At 31.5% G+C, this 21,546-nt stretch overlaps 1 protein-coding gene and 1 long non-coding RNA gene across 8 annotated transcripts; one reads left to right on the top strand and one right to left on the bottom strand.

The window, feature by feature from the left end:
* Positions 1–954: 954 nt before the first annotated feature.
* On the top strand, positions 955–13,649 carry LOC101503130 (uncharacterized). 7 transcript variants are annotated; one of them, XM_073370661.1, is made up of 23 exons: positions 955–1,017; positions 1,355–1,412; positions 1,530–1,593; positions 1,679–1,711; positions 2,160–2,217; positions 2,355–2,403; positions 2,496–2,580; positions 3,864–3,921; positions 4,689–4,746; positions 4,827–4,905; positions 5,003–5,038; positions 5,125–5,188; positions 5,348–5,396; positions 5,488–5,581; positions 9,589–9,634; positions 10,180–10,533; positions 10,612–10,734; positions 11,680–11,769; positions 11,937–12,098; positions 12,190–12,249; positions 12,873–12,971; positions 13,049–13,227; positions 13,306–13,649. In XM_073370661.1, exons 1-23 carry the CDS (start codon positions 988–990, stop codon positions 13,439–13,441), a joined length of 2,064 nt encoding a protein of 687 aa, XP_073226762.1. In that variant the 5' UTR covers positions 955–987; the 3' UTR covers positions 13,442–13,649. The 7 variants fall into 7 exon arrangements, with proteins under 7 accessions (XP_073226762.1, XP_073226765.1, XP_073226763.1 ...); XM_073370664.1 differs by having other exon boundaries at positions 5,134–5,188; XM_073370662.1 differs by having other exon boundaries at positions 4,830–4,905.
* Positions 13,650–18,487: 4,838 nt separating this feature from the next.
* On the bottom strand, positions 18,488–19,885 carry LOC113787616 (uncharacterized). Its single transcript, XR_003474067.2, has 3 exons — positions 19,858–19,885; positions 19,405–19,444; positions 18,488–18,665 (listed from the first exon to the last, which is right to left on the bottom strand). It is a non-coding gene; the product is annotated as an uncharacterized lncRNA (long non-coding RNA).
* Positions 19,886–21,546: the final 1,661 nt, after the last annotated feature.

Raw genomic sequence — 21,546 nt, forward strand, 5'->3', positions numbered from 1 at the left:
ATATTAAATTGAAGAAAAAAATGCAGTTGAGTAAATGTGGCAAAACAAATAACGTGTTATATTATTTTAACAATTCCCTCATATTTTGTAGATAAATATATATTATTATAACAACTCTATACTATTTTACAATAAATTAGCCACTTAATTCTATGTTGTTAACAACTTCCTCATATATATATATATATATATATATATATATAAATTAATAAAAAAATTATAATTAAAAATAGTAAATTATATTAATAACATGAAACAAAATACATTAAATCAATTTGTTTCATATTACTAATATAATTTACTATTTTTAATTATACTTATTTTTTTATTATTATTTTTATTTATTAGATCCAAAAAAAATTAGGAGGAAGTTGTTAACAAAATAAAATTAAGGTCTATTTTATCTGCAAAAAACGAGTTGTTATAATTATATAATTTTATCTAAAAAATAGGATGAATTTGTTAAAATAATATAACACTCTATTTGTTTTGACACATTTACTCAACACATTATTTTCTTCAATTTAATGTATTTTGTTTTATTTTATTAATAGTATTTTGTTTTTTTAAATATTTTAATTATTTTTAATTTATTAATTAAAAAATTATTCAAATTATTTTGAATTTATTAAATAAAAAATTATTCAAATGTTAAAAAAAAGTTCACATAATTTTTTTTTTTGAGTGTAGGGCATTTTGATTACTTTAAAAAAAAAGTGGGATATTATAATAAATTATCCCCAAATTTTTACTACATATTTAAAATATTTTTCATTTTATTTTTCATAATTTTTTTGAATTAAATAAGTTAATATATTTTAAATTATCAGCTATTAATCACATAGAAAATATTTTCCTAGTCTATAAAATTATAGAAAATATTTTTCCAAGAATAAAATCAAATAAAAGTCGTAAAGCTTTTTTCCTCTCTAGACTTTATAAGGGCTTTAATGTAAAATCCTGTAAATGTGAATTTCAAAATTTAAGATGCAGCGCGGTCCTCTTCCAATTCTAACGGTATTATAATTCTTTTCTTCTCTACACAGTTCATCGTTTCTTTCTTGTTTCAAAAAAAAAAAAAAGTGAATCGTTTCTCTTCAAAACCAAATCGAAACCAAAATCTCAATGGTTTTACTCAAGGTAAGTTTCAACACTAATTTTCACTACTACAAACTTTTCATACCTTTCAATTGTCTCAGATAAACCCTAGCTTCCTTTAAGTTTCAAATTTCGCACAATTCCTTCGATTATTAGCCATCCATGAAATTAATTGTTCTATAGAAATGGTAGCGACTTCGTTGCAAGTTTTTCTTTCATTCATGGTTATTTTTTTTATGATTCTTGCATGTTTCAGGGAAAATCTAGAGTGGGCTCAACGCGAGCCTCTGTTGGTGGACAATCTCGTCCAACTGGTATATATTATATGTATATCTTGGTTTGTGATTTTGTTGTTGTGATGAATTTGAAAAGATATCCACAAAATTGATTATATATTGTTTGGTTTTGGTGTTTTAATTTATATGTAACAGTTGGTGGTAAGAATTTCAAGGTTTTTTCGGAAAATGACCGGAATAAAGTTGGCGATGGACCCATGTTAGTGTTTTTGTTTGTTTGTGATTTGAGTATGTATTCATAATTGACTCTTTCAGAAACTAACTAATTCTAAATCTTTATTTAGGACATCTGCAAGAGAAGCAGGTGCAGCTTCAAGGTATGATACCTTTTCTAACTTCTGAACAAGTAATATCTGCTTCATGAGATTTTAGATGCTGAAGTTTTGGAAAAGAGTATAATTGATTAATTGCATTTATTGGTGAAAAACTAACTGAGCCTTAGTTGTTTTTTTTTTTGTGAGATATCGGATGAACAATGATGCCCTTTAGCTTGTTCTGCTGTCTTTCTCCGGCTTTGAGAATTTTACTTGCTTTTGTTTAGACTCTCTTGTGGTTTTAATTGAACGACAGGGTTGTCCCAACATTGTATCATTTAAGGCTCAGAGCTGCCCCCTTGTTTTATATGTCCGTGTGTGTTGTATTTCAGTCTGTAAAATTGATTTTTAGAACAGAATAGCATATATTTCCTTTAGGTGTAGTTTCTTGGGGACATCATAGCAATATATTGATCTATTTTCCTCTCTTCTCATTTTGTGTTTTATGTAGAAGGAATGCTGTAGTACCCAACAAAGGGGTTATTGCAAATAACGCCAGTGATCCAAAGGTAATATACAGTCTAAACTTCTAAGTACTTTCCAAATATTCAATATATGGAAATACTTGGAAAGTTTCTATATTTTACATCCTTGAGCATGCCATTGCTTACTGCATGTATAATTATTCTGCAACTTATTGATGAAGGGTGACTTCAAAAGTATGGAGAAAAGTAACAGAAAATATGGCACTGCTGGTAAGATTTAACTGGACTTATTTTGCGGTAAAACATTGACAATCATGTTGCAAAGCACATTTATCATTTTCACTTATTTTTGCTTTTTGTAGCAAATATGAACGTGAGAAAGGCATTGGCTGATGTTACCAATGCCAATGCTCAAGGAAACTCTACAACATCTAGCTCCAAAATTAAGTAAGATTCTTCTTTATTGTAGGTTGATAGAGAGTTGAAGGGCTGGTGTGTTTTAGTAAACTCTTTGCTAGTTACTACTGTAATGCCACTTGCCATCTTTTTTAAAGTTATGGAATTTTTCTCATAGATGCTGTTGATACTCTACATGAGACTCCTATTTGCAGTACTTTAACTTGGCATTGTTTTTCATTGGGCCTTTTATGTTATAAGCTGTTGGTGAAATCCCATGAATGTTTTATATTTGACACGCCTGTTAATCCAAGAGCCTATTGGGGTTGAAGCGTGTACATGTGCACCCACTGTACTATGTGCTGAAACTTAAACATTTAGGCTTCATCACGCACCTAGTTTGGACTATGTATGAATTTGGTCCCTCAAGGTTTTTTCTAGCCAATCAAGTTCTTTAACTTAAAAAATAAGCAATTTGTGATAATTTATTCCTGGAATGGTGAGATTTGAGTAGAAGATAGTTTATAAAATAATTGAATCCATTCAATTTTTGAGAATTTTGAACAGATTATGGGAACTTGAGAGTTTAATTATATATAAATGAAAATCGGAAAGTGATTGAATTGAAGGAAAATTGTAGCAATTGAAAAGTCGAGGGACTAAATTTGCTCAAAAGAATTATTAGGGAACAAAATCATACATTAAGTATAACAGAGGAACCAGAAGTACAATTAATATTCCCTCCATCCCTAAATATAAGACTATTTTGAGAATTGTTTGTCCCTCTTAATATGAATCTTTTCAAACTGTCCATTACATTAATTATTTATTTACAAAAACGTACCTAATTATTTTATTTGCACATGGAAAAGATAATCTCTCTCTAGGATTGGTTTGTTGAGATTTTTCAGAATTAAGTACCTTTCTTAAGACCCGTGAAATAGGTAAAGGAGTCTTATATTAAGCGATGTAGGGAGTATTAATTTAGAAGGATGAGGGCAACAACAACCAAATTTGAAGTCAATTGAATCATGATCATACACTTTGATACCATATTATGAGCCAGTACTCCCGTAAGTTGTTGGGCTAACATTTATGACTGATTTTATAGCTAACAATTTTCATATTTTGTTACTTGCTCTGTATTGGTGCTTTACATTGGTCTAGTGATGCTTTATCACAAATAAGATTGATACAGATGCTATTATATATCTTTTCATATTTTTTTAGTAAGGTAGTATTTGGATTTTATGATTCCTCATTAACATTTCTTCTAATGCATGATTCCTTAACTAAACGTCTATTATTTTATTTTATCTTATGTGCCGTACTAGGGTTTCAACAGATTCAACCGCTAAAATAGTGGGCATCTCTTTGAGGAAATCCTTCACGGTATGGAAAGTCACACTCTTCCAATTTTCTGCTAAGCCTGTGTTTTTTCGGTTTACTCAATCAGTTATTCAGCTAAAGGAATACTACTTTTTAGTAGTTCTAGTTAATGTGTGTGATGCCCCAATGATGGAATTATGGTTATATAATCTACCAAATCACTTCTAAAAATTAAATGAAAACATAAATGTGAAAATGTCCTATGTACCCATTCGTTTTGATTATTGGGCCAATTAGTTTGATGCATTTGTTATTGAGGTAAATCATTTATGTGCTTTTCCTCTTTTCTCCATTTCCCTGGTCCCTCCTCGTTTCTTTAGAAAGAGGAACTAGTGTTATCTGGCATTGCATTATTTTAATTTAATGATGAAATGGTTCCCCATATTTAACAGCTATCACTCTGTTTCCCAGAGATGAAGAACTGGGATATTTTTGTAGCTGTTTTTTTGTGGTTGACTTGGACTTTTTTTAATAAATAAATAAATGCGCTGTGCAAAGACTTAAGAAATTACACTGACTTGAGTCATATAGTTGCTGGTACATTCAACAGTTTTGGGGCAGCTAAGCTTACTGTAATGGCAGTTAAGCTATATCATCGCAGAATCATCTGACCACTGACTTCGTACCTACTCTATTTTCACTCTTTTGACCCTTTTCTACCATTCAGCACCATTCACTATGGAACTTCTTGTCATATTTTTCTTGTTGAAATGGTGATAGTAAAAAGGTAGCATACATGAAGTGCTGATCACTTTTCTTGCTCAAATCAGGTAAGAGAAAAAAGAAATCCTAGTCTTGGTGGAGTTCAGTTAGAAGCTCCCAATAGAGGTGACTAATTTTCCCCAAGACCTTTTTATTGTGTGCTTGAGTAGTTTTAGCTGTTTTTCTTCCTTTCATCTAATAATTAGTAGGCACAGGTGTAAGGATGTCTTTAGGTGATCAGAAGAATAGTTCAAATGGAGGTCAATCAGTTGCCACAAGGGATAGGTACTTGAGATGCATTTAATTGGATACTAATTTATTTGTTTTTTATTTATGGTTCCAAGTACATTATTCTAGAAATTAACACTTTCTTCCCTTTTAGGTTTGCAAGGAAGCCTATGTTACCTACAACTACAAGGTTTTGAAAATTTCATTTTGTTGATTTGTTTATGTTTTATGAACTACATGCGACTAAAACCAGAACATTCATTTGTCTCTTCCAAGCACTTCAAGGAAGTCTCTACCAGTTCCAAGGAGGGTATACAGAGCAGAAATGAATAACACAAAGGTTAGCATAATTTTTTTGTTACAAATCTTTCCTGATAGTGAATAATTTTTTTGCTCCATATAGTTCTTGCTTATACTGATTGCCAGATCATTTTTGTTTTTATAATTATTTAAAATACTTTTCCTTTTCTTGTGTCACCTCTTATTTACTTTCTTTCAGGAAAATGCTGGAATTTCTGAAACAGCCAAAGGCCAAAGTGGTCTTCCAAGTAAGAAGCCATGGCATAAATAACAACTCTGCAAATGTCAATGAGCTGACTTATTCTATGTTGATTAAACTTAATTTACTGTTGATTTCAGGTAAGCTGACAACAGGCAGAAGAGTTAGTTCCCAACTAGTTAACGCAAGGAGCCATCTATGGAAGACACGAGCTAGTGATGGGTTTGTTCAAATGTATGTGATGATTGGTCATATTATTAGTTTATTATTCTTGCTGCCTCTATGAAAATTCCATTCTTTTAGTACATTGTTTCTGTTTGATTGGTCTCCAAGTTGCAAAACTGGAGGATTGTAGCAAACTAGCCTATAATAACTGGTACTAATGACCTTCAACTCTACCCAGCATAAAATATGTTAGCAATTAATGTTTCTAGATTTATCTTTATCAAAAACTGAATTTCTAGAATTAGATTCTTTGCTTAGAAGCATTTTATACCACTGTACTACCATTTTTTCTAACCCTAGTTGATTTGTGGAGAGTGTCTTTGCAAATTTTATGAAAAAAACAGAACATTAAGAACAAAGTTTTAATGTAGTTCCATCTGGACAAGAGAATTATCATTGTATAGTGACCTTTAGTACCAAACAACTTTGGGCTAGTGATTCTTATTGAAAGAGATACTTGCCTTCTATGGGTCCCTGCTTTTCTTCCATACCTCTTATCTTAATTTTTCTTATGGTGCTCTTCATTATGTAAAAAACCTCCACAATCATCGCAGTTGGACTTCCTCCATGTCCCTGACCAAATGATCAAGTGCCAAATTGAGACTCCAAAGTTCACTGAGGGATTTACTGGTGGTGGATAAGGAGACTAGTCTTGACTTCATGTTAGTAATTGGTATTAGTTTGAGAGGGGTGATGATGTGGTGGTGTGATGATGCTTTTGGACATGAACCTCGAGTTATGAGAAGAGATTCAACATTTGTTACTAGCAGAGGTTCAAACTAGCCATTTACTATAGTAATAAAGGGATCATAGTCCTCATGTGTTGAAGCAGGCGATAAATAGGATCCCGCACCTGAAAAATTGTGTACATCTTATTACTTGAGTGATAAGTGATTTTTAGAGTCAACACTCTAGCCAAGAGAAGAAATTTGGTTTTCTAGCTCCTGGTTGTTGGTATGCTTAATAACTACACCAGGTTTATGAACGATTCAGAAGCTAATTGCTAAGGTATTTTAGGATTCTCAATGAATCTATATAGACTACAACCTCAACTTGTTTCCTAAACAAGAAATTATCATTATTGAGTTTGAGAGAGACAATTTGTGTTAGAGAAGACAAGACACATCGGTTCCTTGAGACTAGATATTTGAATGGATTTTCCCGTGCAGCCACCACTAGAGGAGGACACATCATATCATGAATTTGAGGAGTTTTAGCCATTAGTACATTTCAAGCCCTAAAATGGAAGAGTCTAGATAATACCATATTAAGGATACAGAAACCAAGAGAGAAAAGAAATGCTTCAAAGCAAGAGAGAACGAGTGAAAAATGGAATAGCTTGAGACTAGATATTTGAACGGACTTTCCAGTGCAGCCACCACTAGAGGACACATCATATCATGAATTTGAGGAGATTTAGCCATTAGTACATTTCAAGCCCTAAAATGGAAGAGTCTAGATAATACCATATTAAGGATACAGAAACCAAGAGAGAAAAGAAATGCTTCAAAGCAAGAGAGAACGAGTGAAAAATGGAATAGCTTGAGACTAGATATTTGAACGGACTTTCCAGTGCAGCCACCACTAGAGGACACATCATATCATGAATTTGAGGAGATTTAGCCATTAGTACATTTCAAGCCCTAAAATGGAAGAGTCTAGATAATACCATATTAAGGATACAGAAACCAAGAGAGAAAAGAAATGCTTCAAAGCAAGAGAGAACGAGTGAAAAATGACATTTAATTTATTTATCAAAGATATTACACTACTATTTGGGGAACCGCTTATAGCGTACTCAAGTCAGATTCTTCTCTAACAATGTAATAGAATGAACTTGCTTACTCTAAGTGAAAGCTAGAACTAGATATGAAATACAATATTACACAAATACAACGACTGATGCAAACATACTGTTAGAACAACAACACTCTTAATAAATAGAGAAATTGCAAATGATGCCTAGACCTAACATCTCCAAGTGTTTGGTAACGAAGTTCGACCAATGATGCCTATGTCTCCGACTATAAAGTAGTTGTAGTTCATTTGTGAAGCATAGTACAAGTTGTGTTTTAACAGTAATAATAAGGTTTGAACTACAGCAATACCTCTGAACCATATCACGGGGAGCTGTTGCCCCCTGCACCCCCTAGTTGCCCCCACAACAATAAGTTGGGCCAAACCGCCCACTTGATACCTATGAGCCATACTCAACAATCTCACCTTGACGAATAACAAACCCCTATAAAGATTTACTGCATGACGCTCACATCCTGACAACTAGGGGTGCAACTCCTTCTTAACATTGAAAAACATGTAACAAGTCTAAGCAATGCTTGAACTTGTCACTGGTGACTGACTTGGTCAACATGTTACCTACAAACCTCTTTGCTCTCATCATTGTCAATGCACCCTTGCTAACCTTCTAAATGTCTCTATCTCCATCAAACCTATATGAGAAATCATTTTCCTGTAGAGTCCCCAAGGAGATCAGATTCTTTCTCAATTATGGAATATATATGACATCATTCAGTGTTCGCACGTCACCCTCCTCGTCCATGTCAATTTTAATTTGTCCCATTCCAGTGACATCACATGTTTTATCATCATCCAAATAAACAAAACCACAACTGCTTGACTTGAATGTGATAAACCACTCCCTTTGCGGCGTCATATGATATGGTAAACCACTTGCTAGATGAAACACAAAGAATATCTCCTACATTGCAGAGTCATTAGCTTGAACCACGTTCACTGAAACGTTGCTGTTTGGTGCTGTTTGTTTGGACAGTCCCTCCTCCAATGCTCGATCTGTTTGCAACTGGAAACACTCTGCTGTTAGACCTCTTCTTCCCAAAACCTGCTTTACCTTTGTTCCTCTCACAATATTGACTCTTTTAAATACAAACCTTCACTTGAAGATCCTTCCTCTACATTTTGTCTCCTTTAAGAGTGAGACTAAAGTGCAATAGCAATATCATCCAACTTGATAGAGTCTTTTCCATATGTAAGAGGTATCACTAGGTGATCGAACGAACCTGATAACGAGCACAACAAAATAATAGTCTTGTCTTCTTCATCGACCGTCACCCTAAGCCTCACCAAATTGGTGATTATTCCGTTGAAGATATTGACATATTGCAAATTGGATCCTTCCTACATCTTCAACCTATACAATCGTGGTTTCGCGATAGTTTGTTTGTGAGCATTTTGCACAAATGTTGATTTTCCAATTTCTCCCAGGCCTTCTTTGGAGATGTTAGGTCTAGGATATGATACATTACTTTATTTGATACGCACAGACGAATCATCCCTACGGCCTTATCCTCCATCTCCGTCCAATTAACTTCTGTCATGTCTACCGGTTTCTCTTCATGCAAGCGACGCCTTTTGAAAATCTTGTTGTGCCAACAGATCCTTAATCCTTCTTTGCCATAATGCAAAGTTGCTTGTTCCTTCGAACCTTGACACGTCGAATTTTGCACCAGAGTTACTCGTCATCTGATACCAATTGATAGAACAACAACCTGATCTTAAAAGAATAAAGAGAGAAATCGCAAATAAGAACTCAAGACGTTTGATAATGAAGTTCGAACAATGATGCCTACGTCTCCGACTACAGAGTAGCTGTCGTTCCTTTGTATTAGATGAATGAATTATGGTTTATAGAGTACAAGTTGTACTTAAATAGTAATAATAAGGTTCAGATTACAATAATACCCCCACATCCCCCAGTTGCCCCCACAACAATCAGTTGGGTCAAACCACCCACTTGATATTAGGGTTTAGGGTAGATTACAATATACCACAGAAATCATACTTTGACATAGGTGCAGTCACATTAATGATTTAATATTTAACAAAATTATTTAATGAGTAAATCTTCAGTAACTACTATTACTCTACGCTATTCAAGATAGTTACTATTACTACTACTTCTCTAGAATTTTATGCTTATTACTAATTTAGAGGATGTGATTTCTTGTTATTAATTGGTCATTTCACCTGAGCTGTAGGGTTACAACTAATATTTACGAAGCATCCTCAAGGAAGTCCACCAAGGTATGTTGACTGTGCTTCAAAGTTTGTTGTATGCCATGATTGATTTATTTCGTTGATTGGTGCTGCAACTGTTCTGTTCTATGGAATATCACTCCATTTGGTTATTTATTTTCATAGCTAGTTTCATATCTATGCTTAATCTGTATTACATTTGGAATTTCTTTCCTATGCGTATAAGTAATAACAGTGAACTATGATGTAGTTTGTCTGTAAGAAAATATCATATGCACTTTTTGAAACTTTTTTAGAGGGGTTGAGGGAGACAGATTTGCAACAAACAGTTTACATCGTATGTCGATTTAGCTGTTTGTTTCTTCCTAGAGGCACACTTTTAATGCCCCCAGTCTAGTGATGCTGACAAATTAGCTGCTAATATTTCTTCATCATACTTGTTCAAGATGCGCTTAATATTTTTCTTGGTTCATTTAGTGATTTTAAGCTTGTATTTCACAAGTCAATAATTTCCACCACATTTTGGTTTTGTTTCCTACTTTTCTAATGTAGTTAGTAAAGTTGGAACCTTATTTTTTCCATATTGTATGCAGCCTATTGTTAAGACCACACTCAAGGCTTCTACATCTCAGAAGACTCAACTATCTAAATCCATATCTGGTAAAAACAAACCAACTACTGCACTTTCATCTGGTAAAAACAAACCAACTACTGCACTGTCATCTGGTAAAAACAAACCAACTACTGCACTGTCATCTAAGGATGAGGCAAACGTTTCTTCGTCTCTTCCTGAGAATAGTTCAGTGGTCGTTTCCAATGATGCAAATCAAAGACATCAACCATCTGATGGGGAGAGCAATTTGAAAACGGATTTATCAGAGTCCATTCCAAGAAAAAAGTCTAGTCGTCGAAAATCTTATACAACTTCATTAATTGAAAGATCTAAGGTTGATGCTCAATGTATTAAACCACTTTCTTTTAAAGTCCCATGAAAATTAAAACTGAGAGTTAGCCTTATTTTGCAGATTCTGAAAGAAAATGGTGAAGTTAGGGAGCAGGATAACCTTCCAAATATAGATGATGAATGCAATCATCTAGAAGTTTCTGAATACATCGATGACATATATCAGTACTATTGGGTTACCGAGGTAATATTGATCAATCCTCTGATTGGAATTTGAAATAGAAGACATCCATTTCTTTCATGACCCTACTTAGTGGAAAAGGCTTGGCTGTTGTTATTTCTTTCACGAAAATGCTTGGCTCTTTATTTTTTGTTTTTCGTTTTATTTTCCACTAATTTAATGTAGTATTTTTATAGCTTCACTAATCGTAGAATTAGTAAATAATTTTATTTTTATTTTCCTCCGATGTCATTGATTATAATATTGGTACAATTGGGTTGCTTAGGTAATATTGATCAAGCCTCTGATTTCACTTACTTACCAATTGAAGTTTGAAATGGAAGACATCCATTTTATTTTTGTTTTTTGATTAATTTTCTTCTTCCATGAACATGCTTGTCTCTGTTTTTATTTTCCTCCACTTTCAGTGTAGGATTTTATATTTCCCCTAATTGTAGAAATAGAATTAGTAAATAATTTTGTTTAACAATCATCTGAATCTATCTGAACTTTGAGATATCTAAACATTTAAGAACTAGACATGTCTTCAAAGTTGCTTCTGTTGAACATAATTCAATGACCTTTTTAGCACTGTTGTATTTTTAGTGGATGTCACTACCTGAATCTTTTGAAGGTTATGTTAAGAAGTCTTCCAAATATTGCATGAATTATCATAATTAAATATTAATATGTACAATGCATATCAATCATACCTTGACAGTCAATATAGTCAATTTCTAGATTTTTTGGCGTCTCTTTTGATCCCATATTTTTATACTAGATACTTAATTTACCTTATCAGAAAGTGGGATGCAGTCTTGTTCATTTCTTGTGCCATTGTTTTAATAATTTTGACGCTTCCATATTGGCATAATCTTAATGCTTCCACTAACTAGCTTTTAGTTTATATTTTATATTTTATCCTTGTTCTCTAATTGCAACTGATGTTTGTATTGCTTTCAACCGCAGGCACATAGTCAAGCTATTTCAAATTACATGTCAATTCAGACAGAGATTACTCCTCATATGCGGGGCATATTGGTCAACTGGCTAATTGAGGTACATAACTAATTTCTGTCATCCTTAAGATGTCTTTTCTTGTATCCTTGTCCTTTCTTTATATATTGCTCTGTTGTTTTCCCTCTTTTGGGTGTTAATAGATCCTTTGATCCATTTGTTTGCTGATATCATAGTCATTTTCTTTGCTTATTTCTTGGCTTTTACAGGTACACTTCAAATATGATTTGATGCCCGAAACACTATATCTAACAATGACGTTGTTGGATCAATATCTTTCCCAAGTGACCATAAAAACGAGTGATATGCAGTTAGTTGGTCTTACAGCACTTTTGCTGGCTTCAAAGTATGAGGATTTTTGGCATCCAAGGGTGAGAAGTCATTTCAAACATTTATTTTGAAGAAAAGGAGGGCTGATTCATTGTGATGATTGTAATTTTTATTTTGTGTCATTTGTTCTAGGTAAAAGATTTGATTAGCATCTCAGCCGAGTCCTATACTAGAGATCAAATGCTTGGAATGGTATGCAATTCTTATTCTTATAAGGAACATTTCTTGGGACACTACTACCTCTTACTCGTCATGCGCGAACTATTTTTCAACAGTTTTTCCTCTGATCAATACACAATCCAAGTTGTCTTCAGTATTCAAAAGACTATGTCCCTCTCCCAACTAACCCAACCCAACTCCAATCCTTGGGACTCAGTTTCCCACTCTCTCCGATACTCCTAAGTACTCTAGATTATAACTCAAGTGGGAGTTATCGTCTGCTCCTTGTCTATTTCTCCATTTGTTCAATTCACAATCTTCCTAAGTTATTCATTATTTTAGGTAACTTAACTATGCCTGAATTCTGAAGACAAGTTAGATTGTGTATTGTTTTCCACTTCTGGTCCATCTTGATCAGAGGAAAAACTGTTGAATAATACACTATTTTCTGTTTCTTCCCCCCATCTTTTAATCTACAACCGATCCAGTTCTACCGGATATGGGGTTTTTTCCCGTCGATTGATTAGTTCCAAAATATTGCTGGTTTTATTCATAATTTGTTTGTTGCTACTTCCTGTTTTTATTTGCACTTGTATAAGGTTCAACTTGGTTCTTACGATTATATTCTTATGTGTGGAATGAATTTTTCTGTTCAGGAGAAGCTTATTCTTAGAAAATTGAAGTTCCGTCTTAATGCTCCCACTCCTTACGTTTTTATGGTTAGGTTTCTGAAGGCTGCACAATCAGATAAGAAGGTATGTAATGACAAAATATTCATGCATGACAAAATGTTTGATTTCTAACATTCTTTGTTTCAAATTTATTTTGTCAGCTTGAACACATGGCATTCTTTCTCATCGACCTATGCTTAGTTGAATATGAAGCTTTGGCGTTCAAGCCTTCATTACTATGTGCATCAGCGCTCTATGTTGCACGTTGTACCCTGCAAATAACCCCACCATGGACACCTCTACTTCACAAGCATGCTCGTTATGAAGTTTCACAAATCAGGCATTTATATTCTACCATTTTATACACAGTTTCAAATTTTATTTTGATTTTTGTTTATGCTAACTACAATATTTGTAGGGATTGTGCGGATATGATATTGAAATTCCATAAAGCTGCTGGGAAGGGAAAGTTAACTGTCACGTATGAAAAATATTTCAGAAAGGAACTCAGTGGGGTTGCAGCAGTGAAACCGTTGGAGAGACTTCCTAATTGATTCGACTTGTGTCGGAGAGTTATGCTTTTGTAATATATAGTATGAATTGACCAACTCTTTAAATGTTGAAACACCTCTTCATTTTTTTATTCTTTAGCTAAAAAATTATGGGAATATCCCTTGAATGAGCAGTTAATTGCATTGGTAATGACATATAATTGTGCATCAAGAAAGGAATACAAAAAAGCCTCGAGGTTTTTATAGTCGAGATCCTTTTAACAAGTTGGATTCTCCCATCCATAGTTCTAGCTATAAAAGTTTGGTTTTATCAAAAGTTGTTGGAAAAAAAAAACTAGAGATGATTAGTTCAATAATGAGAATGATTTTTTTTCACCTGATAAATGTCAAAACAGAAAATACAATTTCGTAGGGCAACAATTGACAAAAATTAAGTATGAGACAATTTTTAACGTGGAAAACTTTCCTTAAAGTGAGAGAATAAAAACCACATATCTAAAACCTTCCACTTTAATAACAAATGAGTACATCAGAGTTTTCTAGTAACATTGTCATTTCAGAGTGATTATTTCCATCACAACATTGACTATCTTGAGTGTTGACTTTTTTTAATCATAGCGTTAACTTTTCAACAAAGGTAGACGATCAAATGCTAGACTATGGATACAACTTGGTAGACGATCAAATGCTTGTGTTAACTTTTACCATAGTAGGTCATAGTTCTTCAAACCAACTTGGTTATAACAAAAGTTTTTCTATGATTTGGAGGATAAAGAGAAGTTATGGATACAACTCAATTATGTAATATGTTTATATCTTTCATGATGTTGCATCATGCTTTTCATGATGTTGCATCATGCTATAGCATTTTTCGACCTTTGGGGTTTTCCTACTTAATGATCATGATAATCAGTAGGTTATTATCATCTCAGGATTTACACATTATATCAAGCATATTGACTAAATACATATTAAATCATGCAGTTGTATCTTTATCATTTTCGAAACTCAAAAGACTAGCAATAAAACTTAAATGATCTTTATCATAGCGTTAACTTTTCAACAGAGGTAGACGATCAAATGCTAGATTATGGATACAACTTGGTAGACGATCAAATGCTTGTGTTAACTTTTACCATAGTAGGTTATAGTTCTTCAAACCAACTTGGTTATAACAAAAGTTTTTCTATGATTTGGAGGATAAAGAGAAGTTATGGATACAACTCAATTATGTAATATGTTTATATCTTTCATGATGTTGCATCATGCTATAGCATTTTTCGACCTTTGGGGGTTTTCCTACTTAGTGATCATGATAATCAGTAGGTTATTATCATCTCAGGATTTACACATTATATCAAGCATATTGACTAAATACATATTAAATCATGCAGTTGTATCTTTATCATTTTCAAAACTCAAAAGACTAGCAATAAAACTTAAGTGATAAGTTTATGTTTTAAAGATTAGAGTGAAAGGAGTTTGTCTAAGAGGAAATTAAGCATCATACATCATATTAACATTCAACTTGATTAATAACATAATTGATCCTTTACTACAAAAAGTTTTAGCAGATGTTGAGCTTAAGGAATAACATGGAAATAAAATCTAACATAAAGGTGCTCATTACAATTGAGCTTAAGGAATAACATGGATATAAAATCTAACATAAAGGTGCTCATTACAATTGAGTTTAATGAATTAATGATGAATAAAATAAGAATAATACAAGAAAAAACAATAGCTGCAACTGATTCTGCTTTAGCTCAAAGTGCAAATTCCTTTTCTTCAACCAAAAGATCCAAAACTTGTTTCAATGGCTCCAAAATATGGTGGAAGATGATGGTAGTGATGGAATATGGTTGGGAAGTGTGTATGGTGGCTATGACAGAGCGAAAAGTAAGTGAAAACTCTCCTCGTTAGGTCTGTAGTAACCATCCTTTATATAGGACACATTTAGACCACTTATCTCTCTCCAATTTGGTCTTACTTTGTCCTTATTCATAAAGCAACTCTTGGCCCAATGAAATAAAGTGATGGACAGCTGCAATATTCTCTTAAATTTTCTTTGACGTGATTAGGTGTCCCAAATTATTACATTGAAGTTCTGCAAATGTGGGTCCCACATTTCTTTGCTCTTGTTATACCTTCCAATAACACGCTCGAATGTTGCGATTTCTTCCACCATTGCTCCAGACTTAGTCAAAATATAATTCCCTGCACAAATTTAACATAACAAAACACAATTCCAACTTAAACTAGCTTAATCTAATAAAAAGGACACGTAGTCAATATTTTATTGAAATATACTAAAAACTACTAACTTAATTTAAAATATCTCTTCAAGGATTTGCATATTCAAGTCGAATAAGGGCTAAATAACTCATATATTTAAGAGTTATTAGATCCTATATAAAATTTGTGGATGTCTCAATAGCAAAATTCCTTTAATATTTATGTTTCTTAAATAATTATATAATAAAGTCAGACATACATAAATGTGATATTCATAATTGACTATTGCATTATTCACACAAGTACATGATAAAATCAACATACACTTTTTAGTTATATGAGTTGTTCAATCCCTTAAGTACGTGATAGAATCATCATACACCTTTTAGACATCAATATAAAATAACTTGATGTAGTAATAATTGTTTTAAAGATAATTAACCAATTAATAAATAGTATTAATGGATTAGAAAAGTGATTAATTGATTAGGTTAAGGAGGGTAGTCAACCAATACAAGATTTTAGTACCAAGTGATCATGCTTTTACTCTACTAATCAATTAGGGTCTTTTGCAAATCGATTCGTTATTAACGAGATTTCAAAAATACGAGTTTTCCTAAGTTTTGGATAGTCAAACCTACATCCTTTGTTTTGGTTACCATCTGATCACTTAACCTACCTATATAAAGGGATCTTAGCTTCATATACTTGTAGGTTGTCAAATTGGTAAGTTAAAGTTTCTCATATATCTCTAAACACTCATAAAATTGTCAAATCTAATCTAAATTGATTTCAATTCCATTTTTTGTTGTAAGACCGATAACTTGAGGAGCCTCCAACATATTTTTATCTCATTGATCATAATGGTTCTCAATCGATAAACTAACACCAAAATTTATTTTATATTAATAAGTAGATTGAGTAGATTTAATAAATAAGGAAATCGCATGATCCCTAGGTCTGCACTGACTGCATAATTGTTTAGATCTACCGTAGAGGTAGTGGAACATACTGCGTTATCTATTTTTAGACCATCTCTTATGATATGTTGTCTTTTATTTGAATTATGAAACTTGATGATGTTATGTTATTTTTTGTGATTAGTATGTATGATGATATATGTTACTAAGTTTTGTGATATGTATGTTTCGTTATATTATGATGATAATAAGTGTTGATGATTAATGTTTAGAATGTATTTGTTTTAATATAACTGCATTATGTTTTATTTTTTAATAAAATTATTGATTAGTATTAGGGTTTAATCGATTAATCTATAGAAAAAGGATAAGTTGATTCAAATTAATGAAGTAGTGATGTAAGAATAATCAATTAGTGTTAAATAAGAAAGAATAACCGATTAGTTGGACTTTGGTAATTAATTTGGATGATGCTTATAATTGTAAAACATCTAAATTAAACAATAACTGATTAATGAAACTTTATTGATTAGTGGTAAGTCTCTTAAAGAGTATGACAATAACTTACTTTAATGATATTTTGGTTATTAGGCGAATTTATGTTTTATAAGAGTAAATTGCAGTAATGAAGTGTTTGGAGAGAATTATGTGCGGGTGGAAATCTGAATTGTGAAAATCTGACAAGTTGCTCTAAAAAATGGTTGCAGCAACCTAGACGTAGTATTCATAAACAATTGAGCAAGGACATCATAGAGGGTCTATTGGCATCTACAAATGAGGAAGGAAACATTTCATATGAAGGTGGTGCTAAAAATAGGCCTATTAATAAAGTAAATGACAAAAGTGGCCCAAAACAAGATATAAATAGAGGTCCATAATGGTAACTTATAAAAGGACAACCTTAACTTCCAAAAGTATGTGGAGAATATGACCTAAATGTTGGGTGGGCTCACTCCCCAAGTGGAACCCACCAATTTTACTAATATTATTATTATTATTATTATTATTGAAAAAAAAAAGAAAAAGAAAAAAAAAAGTTTTAATGGGCTTGACCCACTTGAAGGTAATAAAAAGGATTTAGAAATCCCTAAGAGACATACAAACAGACAACAGAAGATCGGTTGCCAGAGAAGAAAAATAAGAGTTTGGTTCCAGTGGTGGTAACAGATGTGTAGCAAACTTGCTCCGTTTGATCTACAAAATTAGTATGTTATTCCTACCACTGAGTTTGTTACTTTAATATATAATTTGAGTAGTTTTATCTTTTCTGAGAGTTACTTTGGCATACCCACTTTAGTGGAAGGTTGTTATAAGGTTGTTATAGGGTTGTTATTGTTGATTGATATTCTCTATTGTTATTAGGAAGACTCTTGGTGTACTCATTAATTATTATAGTGGAAGTTTTACTGGACTAGGTCCCTTGGTTTTTATTCTCTCAATTTGAGGGAAGTTTTCCACGTTAAAATTGTGTTTGTCTCATATTTAATTTTTTGCCAATTATTATTGCTCTTGAAATTGTATTTTCTGTTTGGCCATTTATCTGCACAGGTGGGGGAAAAAATATTCCGCATTATTGAGATAATTATCGCTAATTATCTCTAATTTTTCCCAACACTAAACCTAATATTTTTGTGAACCCTAGCCGCTACATTTCCTTATTCTCATAATCCATTTAATCATCCTCTATTAAATATAATTGAAGCTTATTCTTGGAAAGAAAGAAATTGTAGCTAAAGGACTATGAGACATGTTAAGCTTATTCTTGGAAAGGAAGCAACTGTAGTTAAAAGAATATGAGAAATATTATACACCATACATACAATATAATGATAAAGGATATATATAAATTAAACTTAAAGGAAACATACTCATTAAGTATAAAATAGTTGCAAGTATGCATATTAAACAACTAACAAAAAACATACGTACTAAGCATAAAAGAGTTGGAAATTTAACATATAATACTTACAAGCATACATATTAAGTATCAATGTACATAATTAAGCATATAATACAGTGATGTTGCTCTATTACTCCTTATTGTCCTCCTTGACTGCTACCACCTCCTTGCTCCATCTTCCAAAGGTAGAACCACACTAATTCTCTCAAGACTGAAAAGAGAAAAATTAGAAAGCACACAAATAACTTAACCAAACATAAAAAAAAAAAAGCTAGAAATATCAAATAACAAATATATTAAAAACAATAATAAAAACCAAAATTAAACACAAACATTCAAAATAAAAACTAGAACTAATAACCAATCAGAATAAAAACTAAACAACGAAAATCATACCAATAGAAAAACATTAATAAAAAAACACAAACATAATAAAAAAAAATACACTTAGTTAAAAACAAGCTACAAAGAATAAGGTAAGTTGAAAATTTTAACAAGAATTAAATCAAAACAATAAGAATAAAAGAATTAACCAAAAATACAAATTGAATTTTTAAAAAAAGTACAGTCAGTTAAAAAAAACTAGATCAAAAAGGATTTAAATATACAAATAAGAATCTTAATCTTAAAACTTTTTAAAATTAGAAACAAATTTAAATAAATAAATAAAAACTAAAACAAATAAATTTTTAATAAACCAACCTTAAATAATAGCCAAACATCCTAAACCTAGGGCATCACATAAGCAAAAATTAAAAAGATTGAATCCTAAATAAAAATAAAAATAGTGCATAAATAAAAAAGATTAACCTTTAGTCCCCGTACCTAATTAGCTTTATTAATAAACTTTAATCACTAAATCATATAAATTATTTTAAAATAGTGTAAAATGAAAAGAAAAAAAAAAGTATAGAATAATGAAAGCATAACAAATAAATAAATAAACTAACCTCTTAAGTTATCTTCCTTTGTAAAAGTAAGTCTTCAATCCTTCAATTTGTAAGGTTCAGATGGTTAAAAAAAATATAAAAAAATAAACATGTTAGAACTATGAACAAGTTTGAAAATCAAACCACTAATACATAAGAAAAACAATCCTTAATAACAAAAAGGTATTGAGAAGAACAAGATAAATAAACTAAATTTTCAAAAAATAATGTATTCTTCAGTTAAACTATGTTTTCAGTCCGTCAATTTGGTAGATTCAGTAGGTTAAAGAAAGAAAGAAAAAATAAACATGTTAGAATTTTGAACAACTTCAAATATCAAACCCTAATAAAGATGAAAAAGTCCTTCATACTATAGTAGAAAAAGCCATAAGAGGAAATATCTAATCACAAACTTAACATAAAATTAAAATCATAAAAGAGTAAAAGTAGAAAATCGAAAGTTAAAGAACCAACCTTTTAACAATGTTTCCTCCTTTAAGCTAAGGTTGTTCGATTTAGAATAAAAAGAAAAAACACAAAACAGTTAGAAAAACGGAAATGCTATAATCAAAAGAAATTGATAGAGAAAGGGGGAGAACAAGAAAGGGAAATATCTAATCACAAACTTAACATAAAATTAAAATTAAAACAAAGTAAAAAAAGAAAATAGAAAGTTAAAGAACAAACCTTTCCATAGTGTTTTTCTTTGTTAGTCTCTAATCCTTAAAGTTAAGGTTGTCTGGTTCAGAATAAAAAGAAAAAATTAAAAAAAAAAAAAGTTAGAAAACGAAAACCCTAAAATAGAAAACAAAAAATTTTGATAGAGAAAGGGGAATAATGAGATTCAAGGGATGTCGAGAGTTTGAGAGAGATGACAATGACAGAGTCATAGAGCTCTAAAAACAAGAGAGGTGAGACATTGAGAACAAGATAAGCAAACTTACGAGAGTGAGAGAGAGGATCAACGATGGCTACGACTTAGAAGAGAGGAATTATGGTTCATCTAGAAAAAAATTCTTTTATACTTCAGTTTCTTAAGAAGATTGAACTGGAGTTTGATGGGCTTCTGGACTTAGTCGGATTCGAGTACCAATTTTTGTTATTTACAAATTCGAACCCGTTTGTTTACACTCATATATACCTGATCTTCCAATCCGATGACCCAATTTGACCCGTCTGTTTCCCCTTTTTTGTTTGTGGGTTAGTTGGATACGATTAGTTGGGTTTGGCTTGTCCAGTCCTAACTACTACTACTATCAGTAATAGTGCATATATTAATGTATTCTTTGTGCAAAAACACATAGTTACCTTTAATTCAATTATTAAATAAGTAAAGCATCTATGTGACTTTATGCTTTTAAAATAGGTAAAATATGTAAGTTATATTAAAATAAAGTAGTATTTTATTAAAAGCAATTTTTTATTTTAAATAAATAAAACATTTGATGCTATATATGTGAAAAAATCTAATGCCATTATTTATTTAAAAAAATTCAAAATGCTTTTTGCATTGAACTTCAATTTGATTAATAAAAAAATTATCTTCTTTTATCCATTTTTAGTCCCCACGACTCCACCTTTTATTAAAACACATAATTTGTCCCTCAAAAAGAACTAAAAACAGCAAGTTTTTGTAAGATGTGTAGGATAAATATGGACAAAAATTTAATGAGATAAATTTAATTTAAGCATTCCTTCAATTATATGACCCATCCTATCGATTGGTCCTGGTTCCTTCCGATGTGTAACACATAAGTTTTTTTTTTTTTTTTTTTAATATTTTTGTCATTTAATTTTTAATATATTTAAAAAATTATCCTTTATAAATATCGATGTATCAGTAAAAATACTGAGTGACAAGTCTATGTTGAATTATTATGAATATTATCTTTTTAATTAAAAAACTAAAACAAAACCCATTTAATTGGTAGTGTTCTTCGAACATAGAAAAATACATCAATATTCATCCTCTTCTTCATCTTTCGTCATCATTAAATTAAAATTCCTAATAATAATCTGAGTGAACTCGTCAATCAACATTTTATTGACACGTCAACATTTTTAAAGGATAATTTTATAAATATTAAAAAAGATAAATGACTCAAATAAAAAAATAAAAGATAAAAATTTAAATATTACATTTAAATATGATAAATAATCTAT

The sequence above is a fragment of the Cicer arietinum genome, chromosome 7, assembly GCF_000331145.2.
Source record: "Cicer arietinum cultivar CDC Frontier isolate Library 1 chromosome 7, Cicar.CDCFrontier_v2.0, whole genome shotgun sequence".
NCBI classification, from domain to species: domain Eukaryota; kingdom Viridiplantae; phylum Streptophyta; class Magnoliopsida; order Fabales; family Fabaceae; genus Cicer; species Cicer arietinum.